General features: G+C 42.0%; 1 protein-coding gene across 4 annotated transcripts in view; it reads left to right on the forward strand.

The window, feature by feature from the left end:
* The window catches only part of LOC119181451 (uncharacterized), a 607,968-nt gene that overhangs the window by 23,363 nt on the left and 559,275 nt on the right, over positions 1 to 25,330 (forward strand). For all 4 annotated transcript variants that reach the window (XR_012888604.1, XR_012888603.1, XR_012888605.1 and 1 more), the window contains exons 4-6: positions 6,155 to 6,243; positions 18,666 to 18,816; positions 19,641 to 19,787. Coding sequence is in view for 1 of the 4 variants with exons in the window: in XM_037432704.2 (XP_037288601.2) it covers positions 6,155 to 6,243; positions 18,666 to 18,816; positions 19,641 to 19,787 (387 nt within the window). In the remaining 3 variants the exon portion in view is untranslated. The remainder of the gene's footprint in view (positions 1 to 6,154; positions 6,244 to 18,665; positions 18,817 to 19,640; positions 19,788 to 25,330) is intronic.

The raw sequence follows: 25,330 nt of genomic DNA on the forward strand, positions 1-25,330 counted from the left end.
GCCGAAGTGAACGCTGTGGTGATGTTGGACCGTTGTGTGACTATCTGGGAAGTTCCAGAAGAGGTGGGCGTAATCATTTTCTCTGCACAATTCATCGTGACGAAAGATTTGGCTATAAAGAAAGTTTCGGCGAAATTCATGACATGACGCGATGGCTCACAGGGGAGCACAAGCAACTTTGTGTTGAAGTCTTACAGGACATGCTGGATTTCACAAGCAGTGATTCTAACTTCATGAACACCATTATTACTGGTGATGAGTCTTGGGTGTATGGGTACAACTCGGAAACCACATCTCAGTCGTCACAGTGGAAGCATTCCACGTTACTAAAGCCAAAAAAAACCGCCAAGTGCATAGCGACGACAAAGTGATGCTGAGTGCTTTCTTTGACTCCCGTGGTGTGGTACACCACAAGTACGCATCACAGGGTCAAACAATCACCAATGAGTACTATAGGTATGTCTTTTATCGCCTTTATGATGCTTTGTGGCGCAAGAGACCTAAGTTGTGATGAACAGGAAACTGGCGCATCCATCATGACAATGCTCGTACACATTCCTCACACTTGGTTCAGACTTTTTTAGTGAAAAGTTGGGCTCCTGTAGTTCAACAGGCTCCTTACTCTCCTGACATAGCCCCTGCAACTTCTGGCTGTTGCCCCGCCATGGTGGTCTAGTGGCTAAGGCACTCGGCTACTGACCCACAGGTCGCGGGTTCGAATCCCGGCTGCGGCGGCTGCATTTCCGATGGAGGCGGAAATGTTGTAGGCCCGTGTGCTCAGTTTTGGGTGCACGTTAAAGAACCCGAGGTGGTCGAAATTTCTGGAGCCCTCCACTACGGCGTCTCTCATAATCTTATGGTGGTTTTGGGACGTTAAACTCCACATATCAATGAACTTCTGGCTGTTTCCTAAACTCAAGGCGACATTGAAAGAAGAGCGATTTCAGGCAGGGGAGGACATTATGGCTGCAACGACAGCTGAGCTAAACTCCACTCTGAAAGAGGCCTTTTCAGAATGCTTCCAACAACGGCAGCGCTACTGGGAGAAGTGTATAGAGTCTCAAGGGGACTACTTTGAGAGGGATTAGGTTTTCGATCCTCCAAAGGTCAGATACCTCTAACAGACCTCGTATTTTAGAACACCACGCAGTCATCTGCAAACAAACGTAAGGTGAATGGGGGAAGGCAAAATGTTATGTTCCTGATGGGGATAAAGTGTCACCTGTTAGCTTCATGTGTGCACCAGCTTATTTCTTTGTTCCTGTCTAGCTTGAAACCTTTCTGCAAATGCATGACCAACTCATCCATATTATTGTTCCCTTGGCTTATGTAGACACCTCTTGTACAGTCTATAATGACTTACTGATCTTGAACGATGAAATAGGAAACATTTATGACACCTTTTGTTCGTCTCATGTTATAGTAAATTTCTTTGTAATCCTAGGCAATGCAACTAGCATGATTGAAAGAGGCTATCTGTTGAACTTGGTGCAACTTGCCACAGGCTCCTATTTCCTGGCAGTAAAAAAGACTAAAGGCTCATTCACACGAACAACTAGCACAGGGGGCGTGACCAAGTTAGTCTCAAAGCAACTGGTTGCAAAGCCACTGCTATAGATCTGTTACTCGCTGCTCGATTTTTCAGTCGTGCGACCGAAGTCTCAAAACTCTGAACCAATCACATGCTCAGAAACAAATATTATCAGTTTATTTTAGTTTAGTATACCTTGTTGTTCAACTAGCTGGCAAGTTGCCACAAACTTAGTGCAACTTAAAATGGGCTCAAAAAACACTCTCCAATTCACGCTCCACTAAAAAAACACACTCCACTAAGAAAACACTCCACACACAGCCCTCACTACCAACTGTTTATTGTGCATAACCGATCGCCACATGCAGTCGAGCCCGCTTATAACGAAGCTGAGCCTGACGCGGCATTCATTCGCTGTACCGCGAAGTTCATAGTAAATGAAACACAGCTTTTGAAAAATTTGCGGGTGAGATAACAAATTTTTTTGCCCAAAAAAGTGCATGATGCACGTGTTTGGAAGAGCAGAAGCCATAAGGGCGGTCTTGAGTTTATTTCAAACGGCAGCGTGCTCTTTGCCGGGACCTGTGGCATAAGCTGCATGAGGCACTGGCTCCAAAGTTTTGCCGTTCTCGCAATCAGATTCCTCCAAATCGCTCTTGCTGCGTACTTAATTCACAATGCCCTAATTCGTGCAGGGTTCTGCGGTGTCAGCATCATCATTGACCGTAATTAAACTATCGCAACAGATGTCCCACCCGTTCCGCCAGGTCGGAGCCGATGACGTGCTGCCACAAATTGCCACCAGAGTGGTCCTGTTCGGAAGCTTCACGCTTGGCATCAGGCCTGACGTCGATGAAGTCGGCCTCCCGAAAACAGTTTTGCACTCATGTAGCCGTCATCGCCGCCTACGAAATCTTTATCACCACAGCTGAATACCGGGCTGCCTGAAGTGGCAAGTTGGCTGCCAGGGGGTCAACAGCTATGAGCAAGCGCTCCACAATGAAGCACCTAGCGTGCGTATTACGCCCAAGTCAAGCAATCACAGTTTCAACGTTTTGTTGAGCGGCAGGAAAAAGCGTGCAAGGCCTCCCGTCCGCCATCCTGACCACACACGCACACCGAGAGTGAGCAAGACGTGCACACGCAACACATGCCAGAGTCCGTGGTACAGCTCTGGGCTCGTTTATAGTCAGAAAACAAAACTTCTGAATTCGAGTCAGCGAGGCTGGCGTCATGGAGCGGTGGAGACGGGCGAAAAAGCTGTGTTAAGAGAGGAGAGTGGATTTGCGAGAGAGGGGCAAGGAGTTGGGATAGAGTGAAGAGAGGGGAGGGTACGGCGAGAAGGCGACCTTGAAAACCAAAACACGCGGGGAGGAAGCAGGTTACAGAACACCTACCATGAACACGCGGGAAGGGGCAAGTCGGGCAGCTTGCTTGAAAGGTCCGCGAAACGCGCAACTCGTGCGTGCAAAAAATTGAAAGAGTGCTTGCGCGCACAGAGGTGCCTGGAACGGCGCGCGCGGCGGTGTTCAAAGAATCAACAGCTGTGGTAAAAGAATCGTTTTGTTGCACCGGCGGGTTTGTGTGGGTTTGCGACGGGTTTGCATTTGTCTTTTTGTCTCTTTGTCGTCGTTCTGTTCTAGCCCCAAAGACTTCGATATTTCGTGATTCGTTTCGCACAAATTCACAGCCATTTTATGCCTCCGCAGGCATGCGCAGGGCATCCTGAGCCGAGTGCGAAGTGAGCGAGAACAGGTTCTAAACACGAAAAGAATCGCTAATTATCAGAGTCGGTGGGGTAGCGTACACACGTGCAGTAGAACAATACAATAAGACAAAACGCAGATGATTTGATACAGACGATGTTGGCAAATGGTCTGGTCACTCCAGGCCGGCAACGTCAATGACAGTACCAGCGATCAAAAACAGGGGAGATGGCCGACCGGTCTTCGAAACATGGGTGGCAGTGTGAAAACACGGGCTGGGTCTGGCGATGCGGGTCGCTCAGAGTAGCGAGGGGACAAAGGACTGAGGGTGGGTAACAAAGAGCAGTTAAAGAGAGCGGCAACTAGAAGGGCGCAGAGGCAGGGTCGGCGTTTAACGATAAGAATCTATGGGCACCTCACCAATGCCTCATACGGGGTTGAAAGGGGTTTCCCGAGAAGTTGGCAGAGCGCCGACTCCGTTCGCTGAACCGATCGGCGATGCTCGGATACGTTCGTTGTAAGTGCGATTTTGTGTCATTGAAACAATGTGTATTTTCATGGTTACGCCGATATTGTTCGTTAAGCCAAAGTTCGTTTTAAGTGGGGCCGTTATATGTGGGCTTCTAAGAAACCTTAGAAAACTTACAATAGCTCCTTGAAAAAACCCTACAAATGAAAAATGAAACATAAACTGCACAGGCTTATCTCAGTGAAACTAAGAAAACATACTCATTAAGAATGAAAAATCCTTATTGTGAAGGAGTACAGAAGGTTGACTCGCGCATTTAGTGCCATGTTTTCTGATGATGCAGGCCTCAACTATTTCTCGGGTTAGTTGCTCTATGTGACCAAATAGCACACCTGTTTGTTAAAACAGTGGAGTGCAGAGACACTAACGGCAATGTGGGACGATGGCGTACCTTTCAACGAGCTGTGGTTCTCGCGTAGACGGAGGTGGTGAAAAAGGCAAGTGCACCATGAGACATGGCATTCGTTTCGTGTCTTGTGTAAAAGAGTTGATATACGAGACGCCCTTTTTGTGCCGACACGTTTACGTGGGCCAATCTGGGTGATGTCTCAATATTCGTCTACGCGAGCACCACAGCTCATTGAAAGGTAAGCCGTCGTTCCATTTGGCATTACATTGCCGTCAGTGTGGCTGCACTCCACTGTTTGAACTAACAGCTGTGCTATTTCGTCACAAAGACCAACTAACTCGAGAAACAGTTCAGGCCTGCATCATCTGAAAACATGGCGCTAAATGCGTTAGTCAACCTTCACGATAAAAAATTTTCATTCCTAAAGACTATGTTTTCTTATTTTCACCGAGATAAGCCTACACAGTTGATGTTTCATTTTTCATTTGTAGGGTTTTTTCGGGGAGCTGTTGTAAGTTTTTCTAAGGTTTCTTTGTTCCAGTTACGCATAAGCATTTATCTCTTTATTTCCTGATTATACCTTTCTTGTTTTTGTATGATATTGGATGATACTATATCTGTAAAAGAGGGAGGCGTGGCATATCTGCAACTTGAGTTCATATATATTTATGTGTGTTTTCAAATAAACGTGGTTTGAAGTTAGCGCTCATGTTGTCTACGTCTCTTTTTTTTGTCTCCATTTTTGGCGCTAAGATTTCGAGGATATGCATCTTTACCAACCCGCCCAACTCGCCGCACTCATCAGTGATACACCTACCGAGTGAGGCTGGATCCAGCCACCGCCCTACAAAACAACAAAGAATAAAGAAAACAGGAAAATAAGCTAAAAGCATTTCAGATTCATGCTTCGAAAAAAAAAAAAGTTTTTTTCAGAAACAAAACCACAGATGGCTTGCTAACATCACAGTATTTATCTTTTTTTTAGTAAAGTAGGCTTTCAATTTAGATGTGCTGGAGATTTTACACTTTTTCAGAGAACCTGCATTTCATTAAACAATGGCTCACACACACATGCTGCAGCATGCGCCCCAAGATGCGCATTTTTATCCTCTTTTTTTTTTTAGTTTTTTTGTGCATGCTTTTTGAGCTGGTCATTCAGAGATTTTGTGGTATGACCGATGCACACTTTTACGATGCACACTTTTACGCAGGGTAATGAAATGGAGTGTGCTACTTGTTTAGAGCACTTGATGAAGGCCTTCTCATGTTTTTTTCTGTCAACCTCGTCTGTCATTAGCAGGGTGTGTAGCTGAGCTAGTTGGTTCACGCTTGCAGAGTAGAAAAGCGTCCAACTTAGAACAGTGATTCTGCTGCTCACCTTCTTCACTGTCTTGTTTTGTGTTCTGAGCTTCTCTGCTCTGCAAGTACAGCCTTGTTTATATGCAACATGCAGTTTGTTGTAGTGGTCAAGATAGCAAGCTTATTCTGTGCTCAGCTCACTTGGTAATGTTTTGAGTGGGAGCTACGATATGCCACCTTTAGCTTTTGCCAAAGGCTCGACGCCACCGAGTACTTATCGAAGATTTTTGTTTGTGCTCACCTGCAATACACTTTGCTTACTGGTTCTGTGGCACTTTGATGCGCATACTGGCTTCGTCAAAGAGCAAAAAGTGCATTTGGCGAGCACCTATGTGCCCTTGTGAGGGCATTTTAATCTATAATGCTGCTTGAAATATTGAATATGTGAATGTTGTTGTTTTATAACATTGTCACAATGTGCTATACTTTCGTGCAAATTTTGTTTAGCAAGATATAGGCCCATGGTGCTTTCAAATCATATGCAGCAACACAGCTTGCATACGGTCACCATGTGGTTGCCAAGAGGTAACCCCATATGGGAAAGTCATCACTGCTGTGGGAAACATTAGGTATGTGCTTGGATAGTTTTGACGGTAAATGTGCCACTGTGAACAAATGTATTGTTCATCTCCTTGTTCTTCTTGTGAGACGAGATAACCGAAAAACCATGCTCTGCCCAGGTACACGAGTGTGCATTCTCCTCTGGAGGGGGCCCTCCCAGTGAGAAGGAACTGTGGATAGAGCTTGACAACCTCTCGGAGATAACAAGGTGAGCCTTCATTTGCCGAGGTGTAGTGCTAGAGGCAATGCCAGAAGCTAGGCTTTCGCTTGAATGCACTCTAAGAACGGCACCTGAATTCACTATCACAAGCTCACATCAACTGCTCTTCAACTTTTTTCCTCCGTTTTTATTGCTTTTTATGTAACTTTCTTTTGGTAAAACGATGGAAACGTAAACCTAGCTTCATGGAAGATAACTAATAACTTAAATTTGTAATTATACTTGTAAGACATAATTGTTCCTATCAAAAGAGTTCATTTTACATATCTTCTAAATGTTTGGCATTGTTTTTTAAGGATTTTTCGTGTGTTGCAGCTGTAAGCCTTGGTTAATCAAGCCTGCAAGCTATGATGTCAAAGTCACAGCAGAAGATGCATGTGTTCCTGTCCTGCTACTTCCCTTTCTCAATCTCTCCTTTACATCCCCCTCTTCTTCTTCCATTCCCACTCTTTAGCGGCTTTATGCACTAGGGAGCACTGTTTGCTGCTAATGCCGTTCGTTTTTGGTTCTAGGAACTGCAGTGGAAACTGAGCGAGTTGAGAGGTACGAACAATGACTGGCATTGTTGGCACTCTCTTTTCAGGGGACATTTAACTTTATACCTGCTCTAGCTTATGGCCCAGTCACTAGATGCAGTGGTTGTGAAAAAAGCATTAAAGTCATTGTTTTCCGCTACTATATATCTGAAATGAAGGTTGTTTTTATCGATATCGGTACCAAGTTTTTTAGTTTAGCTAGAAATCTCTGTTGCAAAATTTTTGTTCAGTATGCCTTCAAAAGCGCCACCGATTACGCGAAAGCTCTGGTAAAAAATGGCCCGTTATCGTCGGGCAACGTGCAGTCAGTATTCAAGACCATCATGGACTGAGGCCAGCTTGAATGGGAATGACATTTGAACTTCTACAAAGTGCTGGGGCCGTCAGACTCTTGCTATGAATGAGTGGCTGCAATGAGTGGCCTGCACGATACACTGTTGGCCATACACCATTCCTTTTTTTTACTATATGTACTCGTATGTGGTAAAAACACTGCACTTTTTTTTACATATTTTCTTAAACATGAGCATTGAGTGTGTGTCATGGATGTAGGCTACATGGTTACATCTTTTTTGAGGGTCACTGTTCTGGATGTGCTTGCATTAGGGGATGCATTCTTTTTTATTGCCAGCTACTTTGCCACTCTTAGACTCAAAAGCAACTGAAAGAAGCATTCTTATCTGAAGAGAGCATCTGCAAAGTAAGCGGGCATTCTTGCAAGGGAGTCTCGCTAATCAACAAATAAACAGGCACATTGTCTGCTTACATTATGTCACAAATGGCTTAAGTGTTTGCAATTTTTTTAATGATCAATTTACCTCATTTTTATCACACTGTAACCTTGTCTTACAACTTCTTATCATTTAGAAAAAAAAATTTATGAGCGTCAATGAAGCTGGAAACCTCCATGCATGCACGTTGTAAAAAAAAACTCTCTTGCACGTAAAAACAATCTGTGTAAAAGTACAGTAAGATGGAGTCAAACCTGACTGTATCAAGCTTGGTGAATTGAATTGTTTCTCATGGGAAATATGCGGCACCTGGAGGTGGTGCAGCAGTCTACTGCATAATTGTTCCTCCAGCGTCACGAGTGGCGACTGGCAGTCACTGGTATGCAAAAAATTACATCTCTCCATTAGCTACGGCCACGTTTTATGCAAGCCCGTGTGCGCAACAGCCACAGGTTTAATAAATCGGGTAGACTTCTAGAAAGTTGACAGTGCATGATTCCTTTAGGGCATCAAACGAAGAGAAATCACATACATTTGCGGAATCAATCATGTTATATTCGTGATGTAGCACAGACGGGCAACAGTGTTTCGAAAGGGCGATTTGTACAGTGGGCCAGCATAAAGCTTGAAGCATAGGCCATTATAATTTAAGCTTGCAAATATTATTCGTTGAAAAAATGATGGCATTTGTGTCTGGACTGTGTTATTCAACCCCTTGTGATGCGTGCAAGTGGAACACGTCTATTAGTAAGTGCGTGTGCTGCACTAAGTAATGCGTGGCGATTCCACGAAGTTGTCTGTGCAGTAATTCAGCTCCCTTTTTAGGCAATGCTCAGGCTGCATGAGCCATTGAGTAACTTTGCAATGTGCCAGCTTTGCGCATGATATCTCAGCTGTCACGTAGCTTAATAGAATGTCGTGGCATAGTGCAGTCCTGGCTATGGGCAACGGTGATACAGGGAGAATAAATTTCTAAATTCTCGTGATCCACAGGAAATTTTGCCTGGCATGAACAACTTCTTTCTTACTGTTGTTGTTTACGAACTGTGATGCAATAGAAAAACAGCAGCAGTGTACCGGACAGAATTTCTGCACCCGTTAATTTCTTTCCGCCAAAGACTTGTGGACTGTAGACTCGAGATAACTTTGCTGACTGTCCGATTCGTTTCTTCAGAAGTGAAAAAAAAAATTATCTAGCTTGTATAGTAAGTAAATTCACAGTGAATTAGCTACATCATACAAACTTCATAAATTTGCATGTGGGATCATTTGCTTCGTGTGGCATACAACAATCTAGTGTTCCCGCCGGTTTTGAAAGTACAATCACGGCGGAAAATTAGAAAAGTTTGTTCCAGGTATGTTGTTCTTATAGTTAATAGCACACTAAACGAAGCATCAGTCATACTGCCACGCGCATTTCTTATTTTTCACTCTTGTTTCGTTCAATTTCCGTCCATAAAACTTGTCAAGAATGCTTAGCACAAACTGCGCCTCAGTGTTTTCTGGAAGGTTCCCAAATATTGTAGATCATTCTATTAGATTGATTGCTAGATGCTAATACTCGAGATTATTCCAGAGCTTGTGCTACGACCAGTGATAAGGCTGGAATATTCTACAACACATGTATAAATGCCAACATGCTTTGCCGCTTGTCAGTTGATCGATGCCTAACGCTCTGTCCGCTGCTATTAGTGCTAGTGTCTTGCTGTAATCTGACTTTCATTTAACATGGTCACAAGTTCGGCTGAATAAACAGTTTAATCTGAACATTCAATCTGCTTCCTTCGTTCACGTCACAACCCCCGTAACTGCTATACATGGCTGTGCTCTTGGGTATTCTGCTGTGTGGAGCACGCCAATTCCTTTTGTTCAGTCCAGCAGCACGTCGCTGTTAGCTCAGTGCACTATTTTCAAACACCTGAATGCTTTTACATCGACACAAAAGAAAATCTGCAGCTACATCAAACAAAAAATAGCCAGAACGCTTTATGTGTAGAAGATTGGTCAGTGTAAAACGCCCCAAGAATGACAACTCTCCTGCATGCATTATGATAGGCGGGCACTGCCTATAATGATAGGCCCCTTCTACTTGCTGCCTCGTGTTTTCTCCTCATAATGCCGATTGGCCTGTTATGTGCAATCCCCATTTGCTTCATGAGTGTTTCTTTGTTGACGGTGCCCTGAAGTGTCATTATGTACTGTAGACTCTCAGTAAACAGAAATCTGTTCAACGAAACTACTGCTTAAACGGAACTATTGTCTCTGCAATGCTTGGTTTCAGGCTTGCCTTCTAAACCCATGTTCACCTCTCAGTAAACGAAATTCCTGTTAAATGGAACATATTTCACCAGTCTCTTCAGGTTCCGTTTACTGGGAGTCTACTGTAGCTTCACTGAGCGAAATGCACCAAGGACTGATGAAAAATAGGGCAGGACAGGAGGTGTGTAATCTTTCTACTGTTTATTTTTGCAAAAATCACTTCAAAAATATGCATGGAAATATTGAAGATAACAGAGATTATGTCACAGCAATATGTTCATTAGACAAAGCCATTTCAGGCGATTGATCGCGTTCCACGTGTGTAGTCTGACTAATCTAGCTGTTGTCAATCAAGTTGAAGGCTTCCTCACTGAGGGCAACGGATGCGGAGCTTCAGGAATGTATGATTTCACATGTTCTTTTTCACCTCAAATGTGTCAGCCTCTGCATTTGATCAAAAATGGGTTCACATTTAGTGGGTCGTGGGAATCGCAGCATCTCTGTAGCGTACCTACATTTTCTTAGTCTTGTATTAATGCACTGCCCAGTCTGCCCAATGTAGAAAAATGTAAAGAAAAATAAACTTATTTCGATGATAAGGTTTCTAAAAGAAAATGATGTTAAGCTGCTGTTGATTTCCGAAAAGAAGAGGTTATTCGTGATACTACCAAAAAGTCTTTAAGACGAAAAAGCAGAAGCCATATGTAAGAACTTTAAAGAAGCTTGCAACGTAAACCACAGAAAGATCCTGGATAGAAAGAAGAAAGGTGTGCGATGGGTCAGAAAGCAGGCTTGGAAAAACTGGCCAAAGAAGTCAAAAGTGCCACCCAGTTGATTCTCGACTCTTTCTCCACGTTCGAACACACAAAGAAGGCAACCCCCTTAGAGTAATTGTACAAGACAAGACAACATGGCAATGAGCCTTAGGTTTCTTTCTGAAACCAGTTGCAGTGATTTCATTAGGTGACCCCTTGAAAATAGAAAACTTGGAAAAAGTTTTCTGGTTTCTCAGGAAAGCACCGTCATTGATAATGCCTTCCCATTGACGTGACAGATTTTTCTTATGATTTCCCACAACGAGCAGTGCTAAAGGCTACAGTGCTAGAAGAGTACTTTGATGTATTTTGAGTGGTCAAGTACCTAAACCTGTGCATACTGAATGTTAATGATTTCTTAAATTTGTAAATTTGCTCTTATGGTACTTAGAATCGCTGCTTGTCAAGTTCCAAGACTGCGTGTTCATACAAATAAATGAAACTTACATAGACTCGTGCATGGCCTCAGCACTATGCGACATTTTTTAGCTCGAGGTGACAGAACATTGCTGGAAAAAATGAGCAGTTTGGGCACTTTGAAGTGCTTTCATTAAGTGGACAATTTCCCGATTTCTTTTCTGCATGAGTGTTTCACGGAACCTGAAAATAAAAAGCTTCGAACTGTTCAGACAGGCACACCAAAGATTCAAATTCATGTAAAGACAGCTTGCAGTTTTTAGATTTTCAGCTAACCTTCCAAGCATCCCATACTTTCTGAGAATATAAAAATAGAAGCAATGCTTCCATATGACTCTGGTCATACCAAGCTCGTTAAGAGGGCCATAGCTTCGTCATGCTCAGCACGGGCACTCTGAAGATTTTGTGACTACAATGTCACAAGCATACCTCCTTAACGTTTTGGAATCTATACAGAACCATGCGGCCAGATTCATCTCTTCCCAATACAGCCCTGATGAAAGCATCATTGCCATAAAGTCATCCCTGGGACTCGAGTAATTATCATTCCGACGTAAGATTGTAAGTCTGTGCTTGTTTCATAGGCTCTATTACAACTTCCCCCAACTTCGTGGTAAACTCATAAACCCCCCATACTGTACATCTCGTCGCCTTTTAAACTCTTGCAGCATCCAGCGGTTGCATGGTTCAACGTCTTCTTTTAATCAATCTTTCTTGCCGATCGCCATTGCAGAGTGGAATATATTGCCAGATAATGTTGTCACTGAGCGTAACCCCATTGTGTTTAAGCAGATGTTTACTGATCACCTCATGCTGTAATATTCATTACGGACTTACACTGTTCTTCATGTCTTGTTAAATTGTAATGTTTTTATTTTGCACCTAAATAGGCAATCTATTCCACTGAGGTGTGTATTTAAAATTTGTGACATGACGAGTCCCATGTTTAACTTCCTATGTTACCCCCCCACCCCCCCTCATGTAATACACCAACGGGGGCCTTTAAGGGAAATTAAATGATGATGATGATGATGAGATAGCATCAAGAGGTGAAGCTCAAGAACAGTGGACACCTGGCATCTCCTTTTTTGCAGAATAGGGCCTTGTGCAGTAAAAATGCACCAAAAGAAACCACCCAAACCAAGAACATTTGTGTAGTTTCATATTGTCACGTCGCTCCAAGGGGTGTCGACAAGGTTTATTGATGTCTGAGCAACAGGACTCTAACCAAGCGCGTTGGTTGGGCTTGTTTGCTAGAGCGGCCCCCACGCGCACTTCTTTCTTCTTTGTGGTGTGAGCCTTCGCCTTGGCATACGACCCACTACTAGAAGTAGGTGGCAATATAGTATGATCAAGACTCCGCATTGTCTCAAAAAGATAGGAAAAAATTGGTTTTTCTGCTCCTTTAAAGCTGATAGGCCTATGCAAGCAAGTAAGCGATCCCCCCAAAACTTCGTCTATGAAAAAGTACACTGTCAAGCATGGGAACAGATATTCCCTTAACGTGCCAAATATGCTATATTGGGCAGACTGAATGATGTGTTAATACAAGAATCTACAAAGATGCTGCAGAGATGCTGCAATCACCTGGATACATTGGATGTGAACCTATTTTTGATCAAACGCAGAAGCTGACACATTGCAGGTGAAAAAGAACATGTGAAATCGTGAAGCTATATTTCATGTTTAAATCATACTGTCATGTGAGGTCTGCATGTTTCCCTCAGTGAGGCAGCCTTCAACTTCATTGACAACAGCTATGTTAGTCAGGCTACACTCGTGGAACGTGATCATTCACCTGAAATGGCTTTCTTTCATGAACATACCGCTGTGACATAGTCCCTGTTATCTTCAATGTTTTTGTGCATATTTTTGACGTGCCTTTGCGAAAATAAACAGTATAAAGATTGCATGCCTCCTCTCCTGCCCTCTTTTCGTTAGTCGTTGGTGCATTTCGCTCAGCACGACCACATTGCAATGCCGTACCAACTAGCCCAAGTTGAAGCTTTGCCCTGAAGTGGAAGAACCTGCTGTTGCCCACAAAAGTGGCGATAATCAACCCACTAAAACATAGAGAAGAAACCGCCATGAGCTTGCACGGAAAGCACAGCACAGTCGCAGCTAGCAAAAGCTGAAGGCGCGACATATTTATATCTTGTTGTAAACTCTACTAATATGCTTGCAAAATATCCACTATGCCGTAAACAATAATTTTTGTCAAGCCGAGAAGCACCCAATATGCCGTCATTGTCCAGAGAAGCTGCTATGCAGTTGCAAGGCATTGTGTGCACTTTGTCGATGCGGTGGCTGATGACCATGAAGAATTTCGCCAGAGCCCTTTGTAATAGCTTGTAAGCATTTATCAACCCACTCATTGCAGAATTTGCATTGTGTGATGCCTGGTTGTTATTTTACTCTTCTACCATGCTATATTACACATGTTAACGTGGTACCTTCCAATCATAATGCCTGTATAGGGTCTTTTTGCAACAAAGTTTCAAGCACTGACATGGTTCTGTTTCCACAATAGCTTTGTTCATTAAATTTTACCATGCTTGTTATCTGTTCTTTCTGTTTTAGTAAGTCCATGCATTATATATACCATGTACTTCTATTTGACCACTGAGAAGCTGCTCAGTGTCAGTTATTCAATCATATCAATTGCAAAACTGGGTTCCGAAACCCGGACGCGTAGTTGGCCGGATTCTTCGGTAGTTAGCAGACTGTCGTGCCACCTGGAAGCAACAACTAAAACAAAATACTAGTGCAATTGATAGCTGGCGTGCTGATCAACAGGTGGCGCGACAGTTTGCACACTTCCAACGCTTGGGCCAGTGTAGTGTCCGGATTTCGGTACATGGAGCCTATGGGGAGTTTCAGAACTCTTATGATTGAATAACTTTGACCCAGTGTATGAGGTGGCCAGGTTCCCCTCAAGCTGCTCAGTGCAGCTTTTTTGCCTGGTCATCTTCGCAACCTTATTGTCAATAACTCAATTCAAATACTGGCTGCCGCAGAAAGGACTCAGATTCGAACTCGTGTACCCTGAATGTTTTCTTATTTTGTATTTTTCTCTTTTTTTGAGCAATAGTATTAGGGACAGTGGTGGTGCCAGTGGACAACTACAGCACCAAAAAAAAAATGACGCTTGTTGTGATCTCGTAACAGCTTTCACTGTAAAAAAGTGACATAGCTGGCACTAGGCCATGCAGTAAGGCTTGAAACTGGACCATTATGAAAACCAGCTTGGTTTGTTTCTAGGTAGTTTCTATGCTTATGCTGAGCGCAGAGAGGTTCGACCACAAGCAGTCACAAACACAACACAGTTGTCAAAACTTCAGAGGCAGAACCTAGCACTGGAAGCAAGCATTTGCACCTCTCATCCTACGGGTCATTGGTGTAGGTCTTCCATCTAGGCTTGTGCGAATATTCGATTGCTTCGAATATTCGAATGAATAGTTGAGTATTCGAATTCGCTTTGATTTGAATTTAAATTATCGAATATTTTCGATATTCATTTTTGATTCGCAATTAACGAAAAAGGGTATATTATAGCACATGTCACCGCCTGTAAAAGTGGTTTTGCTGCAATGTAGTAGTGCTCAACCATGAAAGCATTTGTTCAAAAAAATTCGTTTTGCCATGAAGTCTGTCTTTCAATATAAAGGAACCCTGCAACACTTACTGAGCATGGTCACAAAACGCTGCCATTCTGTAGTCTAGGCTACTGAGAACACTCGAGCCAAATAATATAGCGCAGCACGCGGCCTGTAGTTCACAATAAAACTTCAAAGCTAAAAATTGCTTTCTTTCCTCGGCAAATGACACTAAAAGCTGAAAAATCACTTGTCACAGCCATTGGTTGATTTGAGCATGGCGGGCTCTTCGTTACTGGGGCCGCCACGGGAGGCTGCCGCTTGTCCACGAGTACATGCGCGATTGCACTGAAAAGCCGCGTATTCGAAGAAAAAAAAATGGTTCTCAATGTCACGAGATGCCTGTTACGTATTTTCATTCCCCGTGACATTCCTCTTTGCTAAGCTTCCAGCTATTTCGTCGGGACGAGAAGAGAAAATGCAATGGCAGCGTGCGACAAATTTTTGGAACTCCGCTCGCACTGGACTGATTCTAGAAGCTTTGCGGTGGTAAATTTGTGAGGCAACAAGCATGTTTACTGGCCCCATGGCTACTTGAAAAAGTGTTGCAGGGCCCCTATAAAGGAACATGTTACCCTCAATTCAATTCTTTATTTTATTAAGCGTGTTATGATGGCTTATATGCTTCAACTATCATAAATTTTAAAACATTAAGTATCTTACTGGTTATCACTCGCATCCTACTGAAACTACTACTAAAGGTTGTTTAGACTTCCTTTCAATGAAAAAAAAAAGGCATTTGCATACAGCCCCTATTTCAATTCAAAAGAAATATTGTGCAGGTGAAATATTTCCCTTTTCTACATATGTCATACATACCATTTAAATTCAATTCAAAATTATTCGATCAAAATCACCATTCGCTTCGAACATAAAATTCACTATTCGCGCAAGCCTACTTCCATCCCTTCAATGTCTTCTCGCACCCAGCATTCTCTGATAGCTTTCTGCAATCAACTCACAAGAAACAATTAGTTAAACAGCTTGGCTGTTAGAGGTCTGACATTGCTGCTGCATACAGCATTCCAAGAAGCATACTGGGCACAATATTCAAGAACAAAGCCAACTTATTCCTTTGATGCCTGAATTATGAAACTGCAGAAGAAAACAAAAATTTCCATTTTACACCTTTAAATAGCAACCTCCAATTAATTACACAGTTAAATTATCTAAAATGCACCTTTATTGCATACATTTATGCATGTCGCAAAATCTCCCCATGCTACAGAAGCAAAGACCTTGCAATGAAAAACGTACATCACAACTACGCAACATGTCATGTGCCTTGTCTTGAGCACATGCCAAATAAACAAAATTATTGAAGATAGAACTTGCATCAGCCAGACGAGAAAGAGCAAAAAAGTGAGTGCTCTTGCACGCACTTCGCCATCAGTAAAAAAAACAATTGGCCCTAGCATAAAATACGTTGTGCAAGGTAGTGCTACATTTATTATGCTGAAAGCTATGTTCTCCGTGAGCACTTCACTGTGGGCATTAAAGGTGGCACTCATTCCATGACTTGTTTGCTTGAAGTTTTTCGGTATGTCGCAAATTCGCGACATTAGGCAGTAAGAGATTAAGGGTCAAGGTGAACGAGAGGCTTTCGATGCCTGATGAGTATATACAGTGGATGGACATGTTGAGGTGCTGCTCACATCGATACCGCTTTTTTTGTGTATAGCCTGCTTCTAAATACAAACTTCATAAAATTGACAAGCAAAAAGAAAACTACATCTATTGTCTACATCTATTGTATGGTCTACATCTATTATATTGTCGTTGAGCTGCCTTCCTTGCAACATCGAGAAGCAGCTCTGTGGAGCTAACTTGTGCAATGAAAATATGGTTAACTCTTTAAAATTTTCAGATTGTATTAGGTTATACGTCAAATTAATGCAGATATTCTTATAAGTTCGATATATATGTGGAGGTTTTTTGGTGTTGAAGATGAAGTTTGAAGTTTGTTTTATTTTTCCGAACGAAGTACAAAAACTTCAGGTGTGGTTTGCAAGGTGAAAAAAAAAAGCTACGTGTATGTAGCTTGACTGGTTCCATCTCCCATTACCCAGCAGCGACACTTCAGCAGAAGCAAATTAAAGCAATATACAAAAAGGCTCTTTGAATGACAAAACAAGGTTATTTAAAATAAACATGTATAGCAGACACTTTCAGAGAAATAAACAAAACATGCACACAAAGAGTAACAACAGTAACACTTTTTCATAATTACAAATAAGATAGTGGGTGTATGCAAAATTATAATTAATAAGCAATATACCAGACAATAACAGGCAATTATACAAGAAGCAAGTGCAATTCATCGTTTGACAGCACATGCAAGTTTTGTGTCGTTTAATCAAACTTATTTAACAACTGAGGGATGCTGAACGGCAACACCTGCAGCCCATAGTTTGTTCGTGGTCATGGTACATGCCAGAGTTCTGTGTGCCTCAAGGCGTATGATGAAGTATTTGGCTGCAAGTTTGAAAAAGTTATTACAGCAAAAGTTGTTATGAGATCACAACTCGGGTCTCACGCAGCACTGTAGTTGTTTGCTGCCGCCGCCTGTGTCCGTATCTACATCGCGCGAAATTAGAAAAAACCTAGTACTAATGACACAATGGGGCTCGAACCCAGGTCCGCTGGGAGCCAGCCCAGTATTCTATCACTTAGCTATGCCGGTACTTGGGACTTGGCAAACTTGCTTTAGGCTGGCTTGATGCCAGGAAAGCAATCACTTTAATAGGACTTTTAAAGCATTTTAAAGCGACGAAAAAACAACCAGTCATCGCACAATGTGAATAGTATAATGAGTGGGCTGTCCAATGCTCCAACCCATCACAATAGCTTGTTCTTGTTCCCCTATCAACTGTAGCACATACCGACTTCAGCCATAATTCCTCATCGTCGTCAGCCACTGCATGAACAATTGGCACAAAATTCCTTGCAAGTGTGTAGTGGATACCAAGCTTCTCAGAAGAATGACGAAAAATAGCATAGCACATGATGGCTTACTACCCAAATAAATTTATTCACATGACCTAGTGGTATCAAGCAAGTGTGCTTGCAGCAGTTACCAAATGAGTGTTTAAAAAAGGCTCTGAAAGGCTGCTTATCTAGCTTTCACTGTGGCTGTGCTGCGCCTTCTGCCCAAGCCTGGCATTTTTTTTTCTGTTCTTATGTATGTCAGATCTTATGGAATATAGTAGATAAAGTTCATATAACTTGATTAACTTTAAAATTTCAAGTTTTGTAAGTAGCTGAGATGTGTGCACACCATATGGTTGATTGGCAATGCCTTCTTAGAACAATGTCCCCACACGAGATGACAGTAGGCCAAGTGCAATTCGAATAAAGCAGTGTATACCAAACGGTTGTGATAGACTGGGAGAAAATGCATACACTTCCTCAGCATGCCTACAGCTTTCGAAAGTTTACTGCGAAGGTAGCCAGTGTGGTGGTCCCAAAGCACAAATTCATTAAAAATTACTCCTAGTGATTTAGCTGTAGAAGATCATTCAATCACAGAGTGATTGAAGTGTAGGACGTCTCCTAAGTTACATGATACAGATTTCGCATGGAATAAAACAGCCTTTGTTTTCGAAGAGTTGATTATAAGAAGTTTTTGGCCAACCACTCATTCGATTTTTGCAGTATATGATTCCCACGCTCTGCTATGGCATTAGGATCCATTCAATATTTAGGTATCGCCTTTCGTGCACTTGTAAGATGGTATGAACGTGATGGGCATTCTCAGAAAGTTATACATTCAAACCGTAATATAACGAACTCGGATATAACGAAATATTGGTTATAGAGAAATAAATTAAAATAGTCTTGCAATAGATATTGTGTAACAAATATTGTTTATAATTAATTTCTAGATATAACAAATCTGTTTTCATCTAAGATGCAATTTTCTTATAATGAGGTTTGAGGGTAGATGCAATTCATAATTTAAATGTGCCACCTTCCAATTATTTCTTTAAAAATCAGGTTCCCAGTGGTGGTTTCTCTTTCTGATGGTGTGGTGACTGGACTGGAAGTTTCGCCCGCTGAGCCAGAACACATACTCAACATTAAGCGTGCCATGATTTCAGCCTTCGTGTTGAAGAAGTCGCACATTGTGCAAGGAGCGGAGACATCGGTAAGCAATGGCTAGCTAGTTAGCATTTACCATTATGTTATACTTGTGAATGAGATTTTGTAAACGATGCTTGATGAAATTGTAAGTAAAACATATTTTTTCTTGAACAGCAAGCGCGGGGAACTTCTACAAACATCAGCACCGAAAGGTGATAATCTAAGGACATGGTACGCAGATGTGTGTCAAAATGAGTACACACTCAAAAACACATGCGAAATGATGCTTTATAATATGCATACTTGTGTCTAGGCATATGTGAATTATAGGTCTGAAGCAAGTAAGGATTTAGTCAAATTTCAATATTAAATCTTATTGTAATGGTATTTATCATGTATTAGAAAAAATGCTCATATTCATCATGTCATGACCTGCTCAATATTTTTTTAATTGAAACTGTGCATGTGTTATGTTAATGGCATGTTTATTTTTTTTGGTTTAAAAAAAATGAAGCAGTTTTGAGTAGTAACAAGATTTGACTTTGGGTAGAATGCAAGTGATAACTTGTAAGGTACACTACATTTTAAAATTGACTATAGTTAGGGCATATAAACCTGTTTAAAAAGCTTTTAAACTGGAAAAAGAAGAATTGATGTGCACGTAGAATGTTCATTTAATCTTGAAACGGAGCATTAAGGCAATGCGTATTTTCCCTGAATAGGTGTATTTACGATGTATTCAACATTCTCCCTAATTATGTCGTCCTTCTGAAGATGCTCAGCATTGTATTCTTTCATTTCTTAACCAATTTGTTAGCATCAGGATTTTGTTCCCTGTGATATCGAGTCAAACTGTGCTCACCACGTGACTTTGTTGAATGTTGACAGCGTGTGGACATTCACGGTACCTGTCCTTGGAAAATGTGGCCCGACACCAAGCCAGGAGTGGCGCACAGCTCCAAAGACATGCTCTACTGTGCCTTCCCCGAGAGGCCTGATTGGAACCTGAGTCCTTGGGCCATCATGTGGAACCTGGTGGGGGCTCGTCTCTTATGCAACAAGGATTCGAGGGGCGCATGTGAAAGACAAACCCTAAGTTAGAGAAAGTAGATGAAAAATTATTTGTTACAATGAGTTGAAATGTAGCAGTGCGTAGTTAAAAATAGGAAGTTGGTTAAAAGCTTACTGGTTGTGCTTGGTAGCTGAATCTGCCTTGCTTGGCTCGAAGGCGAAGTGCAAATAGACAGTTTATGTGGACCGTACTTTCAATTGAGGTGTATTGCAAAAAAACCCAAGATTTGTGCAGGAAGAGGTGTAGTTATATACGTGGTCAATATTGGCACCTTGGCCACATGTAGCAGAACTTTGTGAAACCATGAAAATAGTCCAAATATGTTAGCAGAATAGATCCAGACAGGTACCAGAACGAGAATCGGCACATTCTGTCTTGTGGCAGCTAGTCAGACAACCCTCAGCTATTGGCCTGTGCAAATAGTGAACTCGAGGTGAATAATAACTCAGCTTTAAACGAGTTCAAATAGCATATATGACATATTATATAGAGAAATAGGCATGTTTGTCACAATGTAACTAACCTGCACACTATTAAAAAAATGAAACAAGGACTGTGCAAACGTCATTCTCTTTGGTTCAAAGGGAAGTGGAAAGAAGTTTGAATAGTAACAGGATTTGACTTTTGGTGGAATGCGAATGATAACCTGCAAATTATATTATATTTTAGTTATACTTAGAGCATAAAAACTAGTGTAACAAGCTTTTAAATTGAAAAATTATAGATTGGTGTGAGTGTAATATGTTCATTTGACCTTGAAATGAGGCTTGGCGTCTGTGTAGTTGTTTTCATGGCTTACTGCAGTGAAATTATGTTCAGAGAAGGTTATGTTTGGACTAGTACACTACGTCTATTTGTTCACTTCAAGTGCTTCAAAATTTTCTGCCAGTTAAATTCGAATCAAAGCAAATTTGAATACTGTAATACTTATCCGAATATTTAAAGCATTTGAATATTCACACAAGCCTATGCAGCGATCATCTTAGGGTGCATGGTAATGATGTTTGCAGTAAAAAGGTACTTTTGGGAATTTATTGTAGCCGTCTTCTCCGGAACTTACCCATACTACAGCTATTCAGAGTAGAAAAAAAAAGGCAGAGACGGCGGCAGCGTACATACTAATCAGTTATCTCTGCCTTTCTCATATGTGTGCGCTGAGAAATTCATATACACAATGTCACAAGATCGTGATTAGGGTTGATATGAATTGAACTACCTGACCACAATAAACAACCATGCCCCGCCGCGGTGGTCTAGTGGCTAAGGTACTCGGCTGCTGACTCGCAGGGCGCGGGTTCGAATCCCGGCTGTGGCGGCTGCATTTCCGATGGAGGCGGAAATGTTGTAGGCCCGTGTTCTCAGATTTGGGTGCACGTTAAAGAACCCCAGGTGGTCGAAATTTCCAGAGCCCTCCACTACGGCGTCTCTCATAATCATGTAGTGGTTTTGGGACGTTAAACCCCACATATCAATCAATCAATCAACAATAAACAACCATTGCTACTAAACAGTCCAAACCAATCCCTACTGTGCTTAGCACAAATGTCAATCTATAGATAGCAGATTAAAGTCACTGAATAGCAGCACCTGATTCAGGATGGTTTGAAATACGAGCGCAATACGTAAACAGGGACAGCAAAGACATGAACAAGCACTTACTACTAACTGAAAGTTTAATCAGAAAGCTGTGAAATATATACTGGCAGATGAAATTTTGTAAACAGATACGATAAGACCACAATGCAAACCAACATAACAAAACTGATAAAATATGTATATTAGCCCCACCTTACGCCATCTTGCTTTGCCTTGCAGCAATTTGTTAATGCCTACGGCATCTGCCACAATGAAAAAATCAAACAGAGCTATTGATTATTTGCTCATTCAAGTAAAGTTATAAACCGATATGTTTGCAGCTTTAATGATAACGCTCGTGTGCTCATCCTTGTGTTTATTAACCATGACTGTGCTGTTAGACTGAACTTCGCCGCCACATCTACTGACATGTTGGGCCAGAAAGCCATCATTGCCATTGCGAACGTTGCAAGCATGTTCCCACAATTTGTCGTTTAAGCATCTTCCAGTTTGTCCAATATAACAGGGGCCACACGAAAGCGAGATCGTGTAAACAATGTTGCTAATGCAACTAATGCTAATGCAATTGACAAAAAAAGTTCTGTGCTTTGTTTTGCACAGCTGTTTCTTGTGTCTACCGCACATGTAAGCCTAGGCAGGTGTCAATTGTTTGGTTTGCGATGTGGTTTTATTATATGTGCTTACGAAAATTTCATCTGCCGATATATATTTCATAGCTTTCCGATAAAAGTTTCAGTTGTTAGTTAGCGCTTCTCAATGTCTAAGCTATCCCTGTCCACCTATCGCACTTGTCTTTCAAACTATCATGAATCACCAATCAATCATTGTGACCTGATCCAGATTGCGCCCAATTCGAATTGGCTCTGACTTCAATAAAAATTGCCTATGTGGCACTGCTGTTATGCTTATTCAAACAAAATCGGGGAGCTGCCTTCAGGGTCTTTAATTTGCAAGTCTGAACTTTTTACTATTTTTTTACTATTTTTTTTTCAATTAACAGTAAAATTGAGGTGCATGTTATGCCTTTTTCTCCTCGAGGTGTGTTTTGGGTCAGCACTGTCATGAAATGACAGCTTTAGAGTTTGTCACTGTACTTCCACTTTAGTGTTTGCCACTCGCTGTAAAACCACTGCGTCATTGGGACAGATGTAGTATTGAAACCGCTCGCAGTGTCCTGCTACTGCGCTCTGTTTGCTGTCCAATTGATGGAGGTCATTGCTGTGCTGCCACATTCTTTCGTGAAAGTTCTTTGTTTCCCCAATGTAGGAAGCGGGGCAGTCAGCGCATGCGATCCGGTAGCTTTCTTCGCAGGTTCGTGTGCCTTGCCGAGCGCAGTTATACGTAAAGTAGGCTGTGAATACGAAGTCTCCTTTTCCAAGGAGCTACGGTGCCTAGAATGCCTACTGTAACTGACTACCCAGATTTGTTGACGGGTCGTCAGAAATCTCCCCTTCTTTTCCACCGTGAGTACTGTGTAAATGCATGCTCACGACACGGCGCGCGCAGTTTTCTGCCTCAGAGATGTGTGGCCACCTGTCACACCAACTAAAGCCCTTTGATCTAGGAAAGTAAGGACACTCTCCCCCACGCATGCATTTTCTCCTCGATTCTTTTCACCTACCTATGGCTCGTGCTGCACCCGGTGCCATTTTTCACCCGGGCTCCCACGGAGGAGCCACCGAATTCTATGGAGTTGCATGATTTCAGGCTACTTGCGCGCTATTAAATGATTAGTTTCTTCCAAAAGCCATATACATGTGGCGTGCTACTTTGAAGAGCCAGTACACAACCCCGAGGTGCAGAAATTGTTATGTAGTGAACTATGCGCACTTTTGCTTTGTGAACATGCTGCCGTAAGAACTTTGCAAATACATGCTATGTTAACGAAGTTACAGAAGTTTGAACAACGATTTCAGTTGGTTTCAAATTTTCGTGCAGCCTCGCCACCCTTCTTCCTGACCGGGAGTGGAAGGCGTAGCCCATCGTTGTGACTGGTTTACACCAATCAATGATCTGCGTGCTATGTCAAGTCGCCATTCAGCGACTTTGCATCACTGCACGTGAGAGGAGAATTTATCAAGCATAGAAAAGGAGCACGGGAATAGCTTTTTAAAATGGAGGCTCTCCACTGTGCACAGATTTCTAATATTCGAAAAACGTGATCGCCGTGGTCTACTCTTCTAATTGCCGAGTTTCTTTTGGGCACAAAAAGAAAGACAGAGCCTGTTGACTGGTTCTTTAAAAAAGCAGCTTCAGTTCTATGAGGCAGGTGCTATTTCTTCTTGCCGATGAGAACATGCTTTATGTTCGCATCATATGTAGTTTTCCTTGCAGCAACTACTATAGACGTGAATAGGAAGAAGTAGCAGCAGCCACTCAATACTATCAGCTCGAAGTTCATGTCTTCATGTGAGGGGGTTTCCTGTGTTTCACGGAAAGGTGGTCGGAAAATGTTTGAGTTGGGTGTGGTTTGAGTTTTTTCCCCCAAACCGTTTCAAAATATGTGGTTCAAATTAGTCTGCAATGTAAAATATAGCAAGAACATATAGGAAGCAGCTAATTATTCAGACATGAAGAGTAAATTAATTTTGTTTTCTAAATGACAAGTCACTAACACACTGCAGTGCCAAAGATTATTGGTACAGAAGTTCTCCAAATTATTACATAACAATCATAATCGTAACTGACTGCTAAATCTTCCTGACCAAACTCATTGATGCTATAATTTCGTCTCATGTTACGTAATTAGAAAAAGGTTCAAAAAACTACAGAAAGATGATTTTAAAGCACTCAACATGAAAGCAAGAATTTTAGGCCTCTGCCTCGAAGTTGATATCACCAACCAGCGAGTACTATCACATGAACACCCCTTGCACGTCACCTGTATGCGCCAGAAAACCAGATAATAATTGGTACCCTATCATGCATACGTGACATGCAAATTCAAAAAGAAATTAATGAAAAAAAAACAATTTTTGCCAGATGATGATGCTAATCTGCAATATCACGTGCACGCTTACCGTTAAGGCGAAAGCTTTAGATGTCTTGTCAAGCACGAATTATGACTGTCGGCATCCCGCGTCGAAGGCTTCTCATGCCGCCAGGAACAGGTGATGCAAAAAATTTATTATCACGAGATGATGACAAATTTGGGACATGTGATGTCATGACGACATCACATGTCCCAAATTTGTGGTGTCATAGTGATGTCACAGCGCCATCGCGGGACCTAACTTTATGCATGTGACATAACAGCTTATTTTCGTTATCAGAAGGTTAATGTTTTTTTGGGGGGGATTTTTTACGGGAGTGCCTATTTTTCTTTTTTGTAGCACCGGATTACACTTGTGTCAATATTTGTGTGTGAATACCCCCCCCCCCCACCCACATGAAAAAAAAGATCGTAATTTAGTAATCATCGTCAGTGTCACCAAAATATATTTAAAGTGCGGTAACTCGCAATAAACATGTTCTTTAATCGAACTAGGTGCTTTTGGCCAATGTTGAGCAGTGGCTGCTTCTTACAACAGCTATCGTGCCTACTTTGGATATCGTAAAAAAGAAATGCCAGACCTGCGTGGTAGGCACAGCACAGTCACAGCAAAAGCTAGAAGAGCAGCCTTTCAGAGCCTTTTCAAAACACTCATTGGGTAACTATTGCTAGCACACTTGCTTGGTACCCACTAGGGCATTAATAATAAACTTTTGGGTAGTAGGCCGGCGTTCGCAATGCTACTTTTTGTCATTCTTTTGAGAAGCGTCGTATCTGCTAAACACTTGCAAGAAATTTTGTGCCAATTGTCCATACCGTGGCTGACGACGATGAGGAATTATGGCTGTAGTGGGTATGCGCCACAGTTAATAGGGAAACAAGAACAAGCTTTTGTAATAATTGGAAACAATAGATCAC

The sequence above is a fragment of the Rhipicephalus microplus genome, unplaced genomic scaffold (assembly GCF_043290135.1).
Source record: "Rhipicephalus microplus isolate Deutch F79 unplaced genomic scaffold, USDA_Rmic scaffold_14, whole genome shotgun sequence".
Classification (NCBI taxonomy): domain Eukaryota; kingdom Metazoa; phylum Arthropoda; class Arachnida; order Ixodida; family Ixodidae; genus Rhipicephalus; species Rhipicephalus microplus.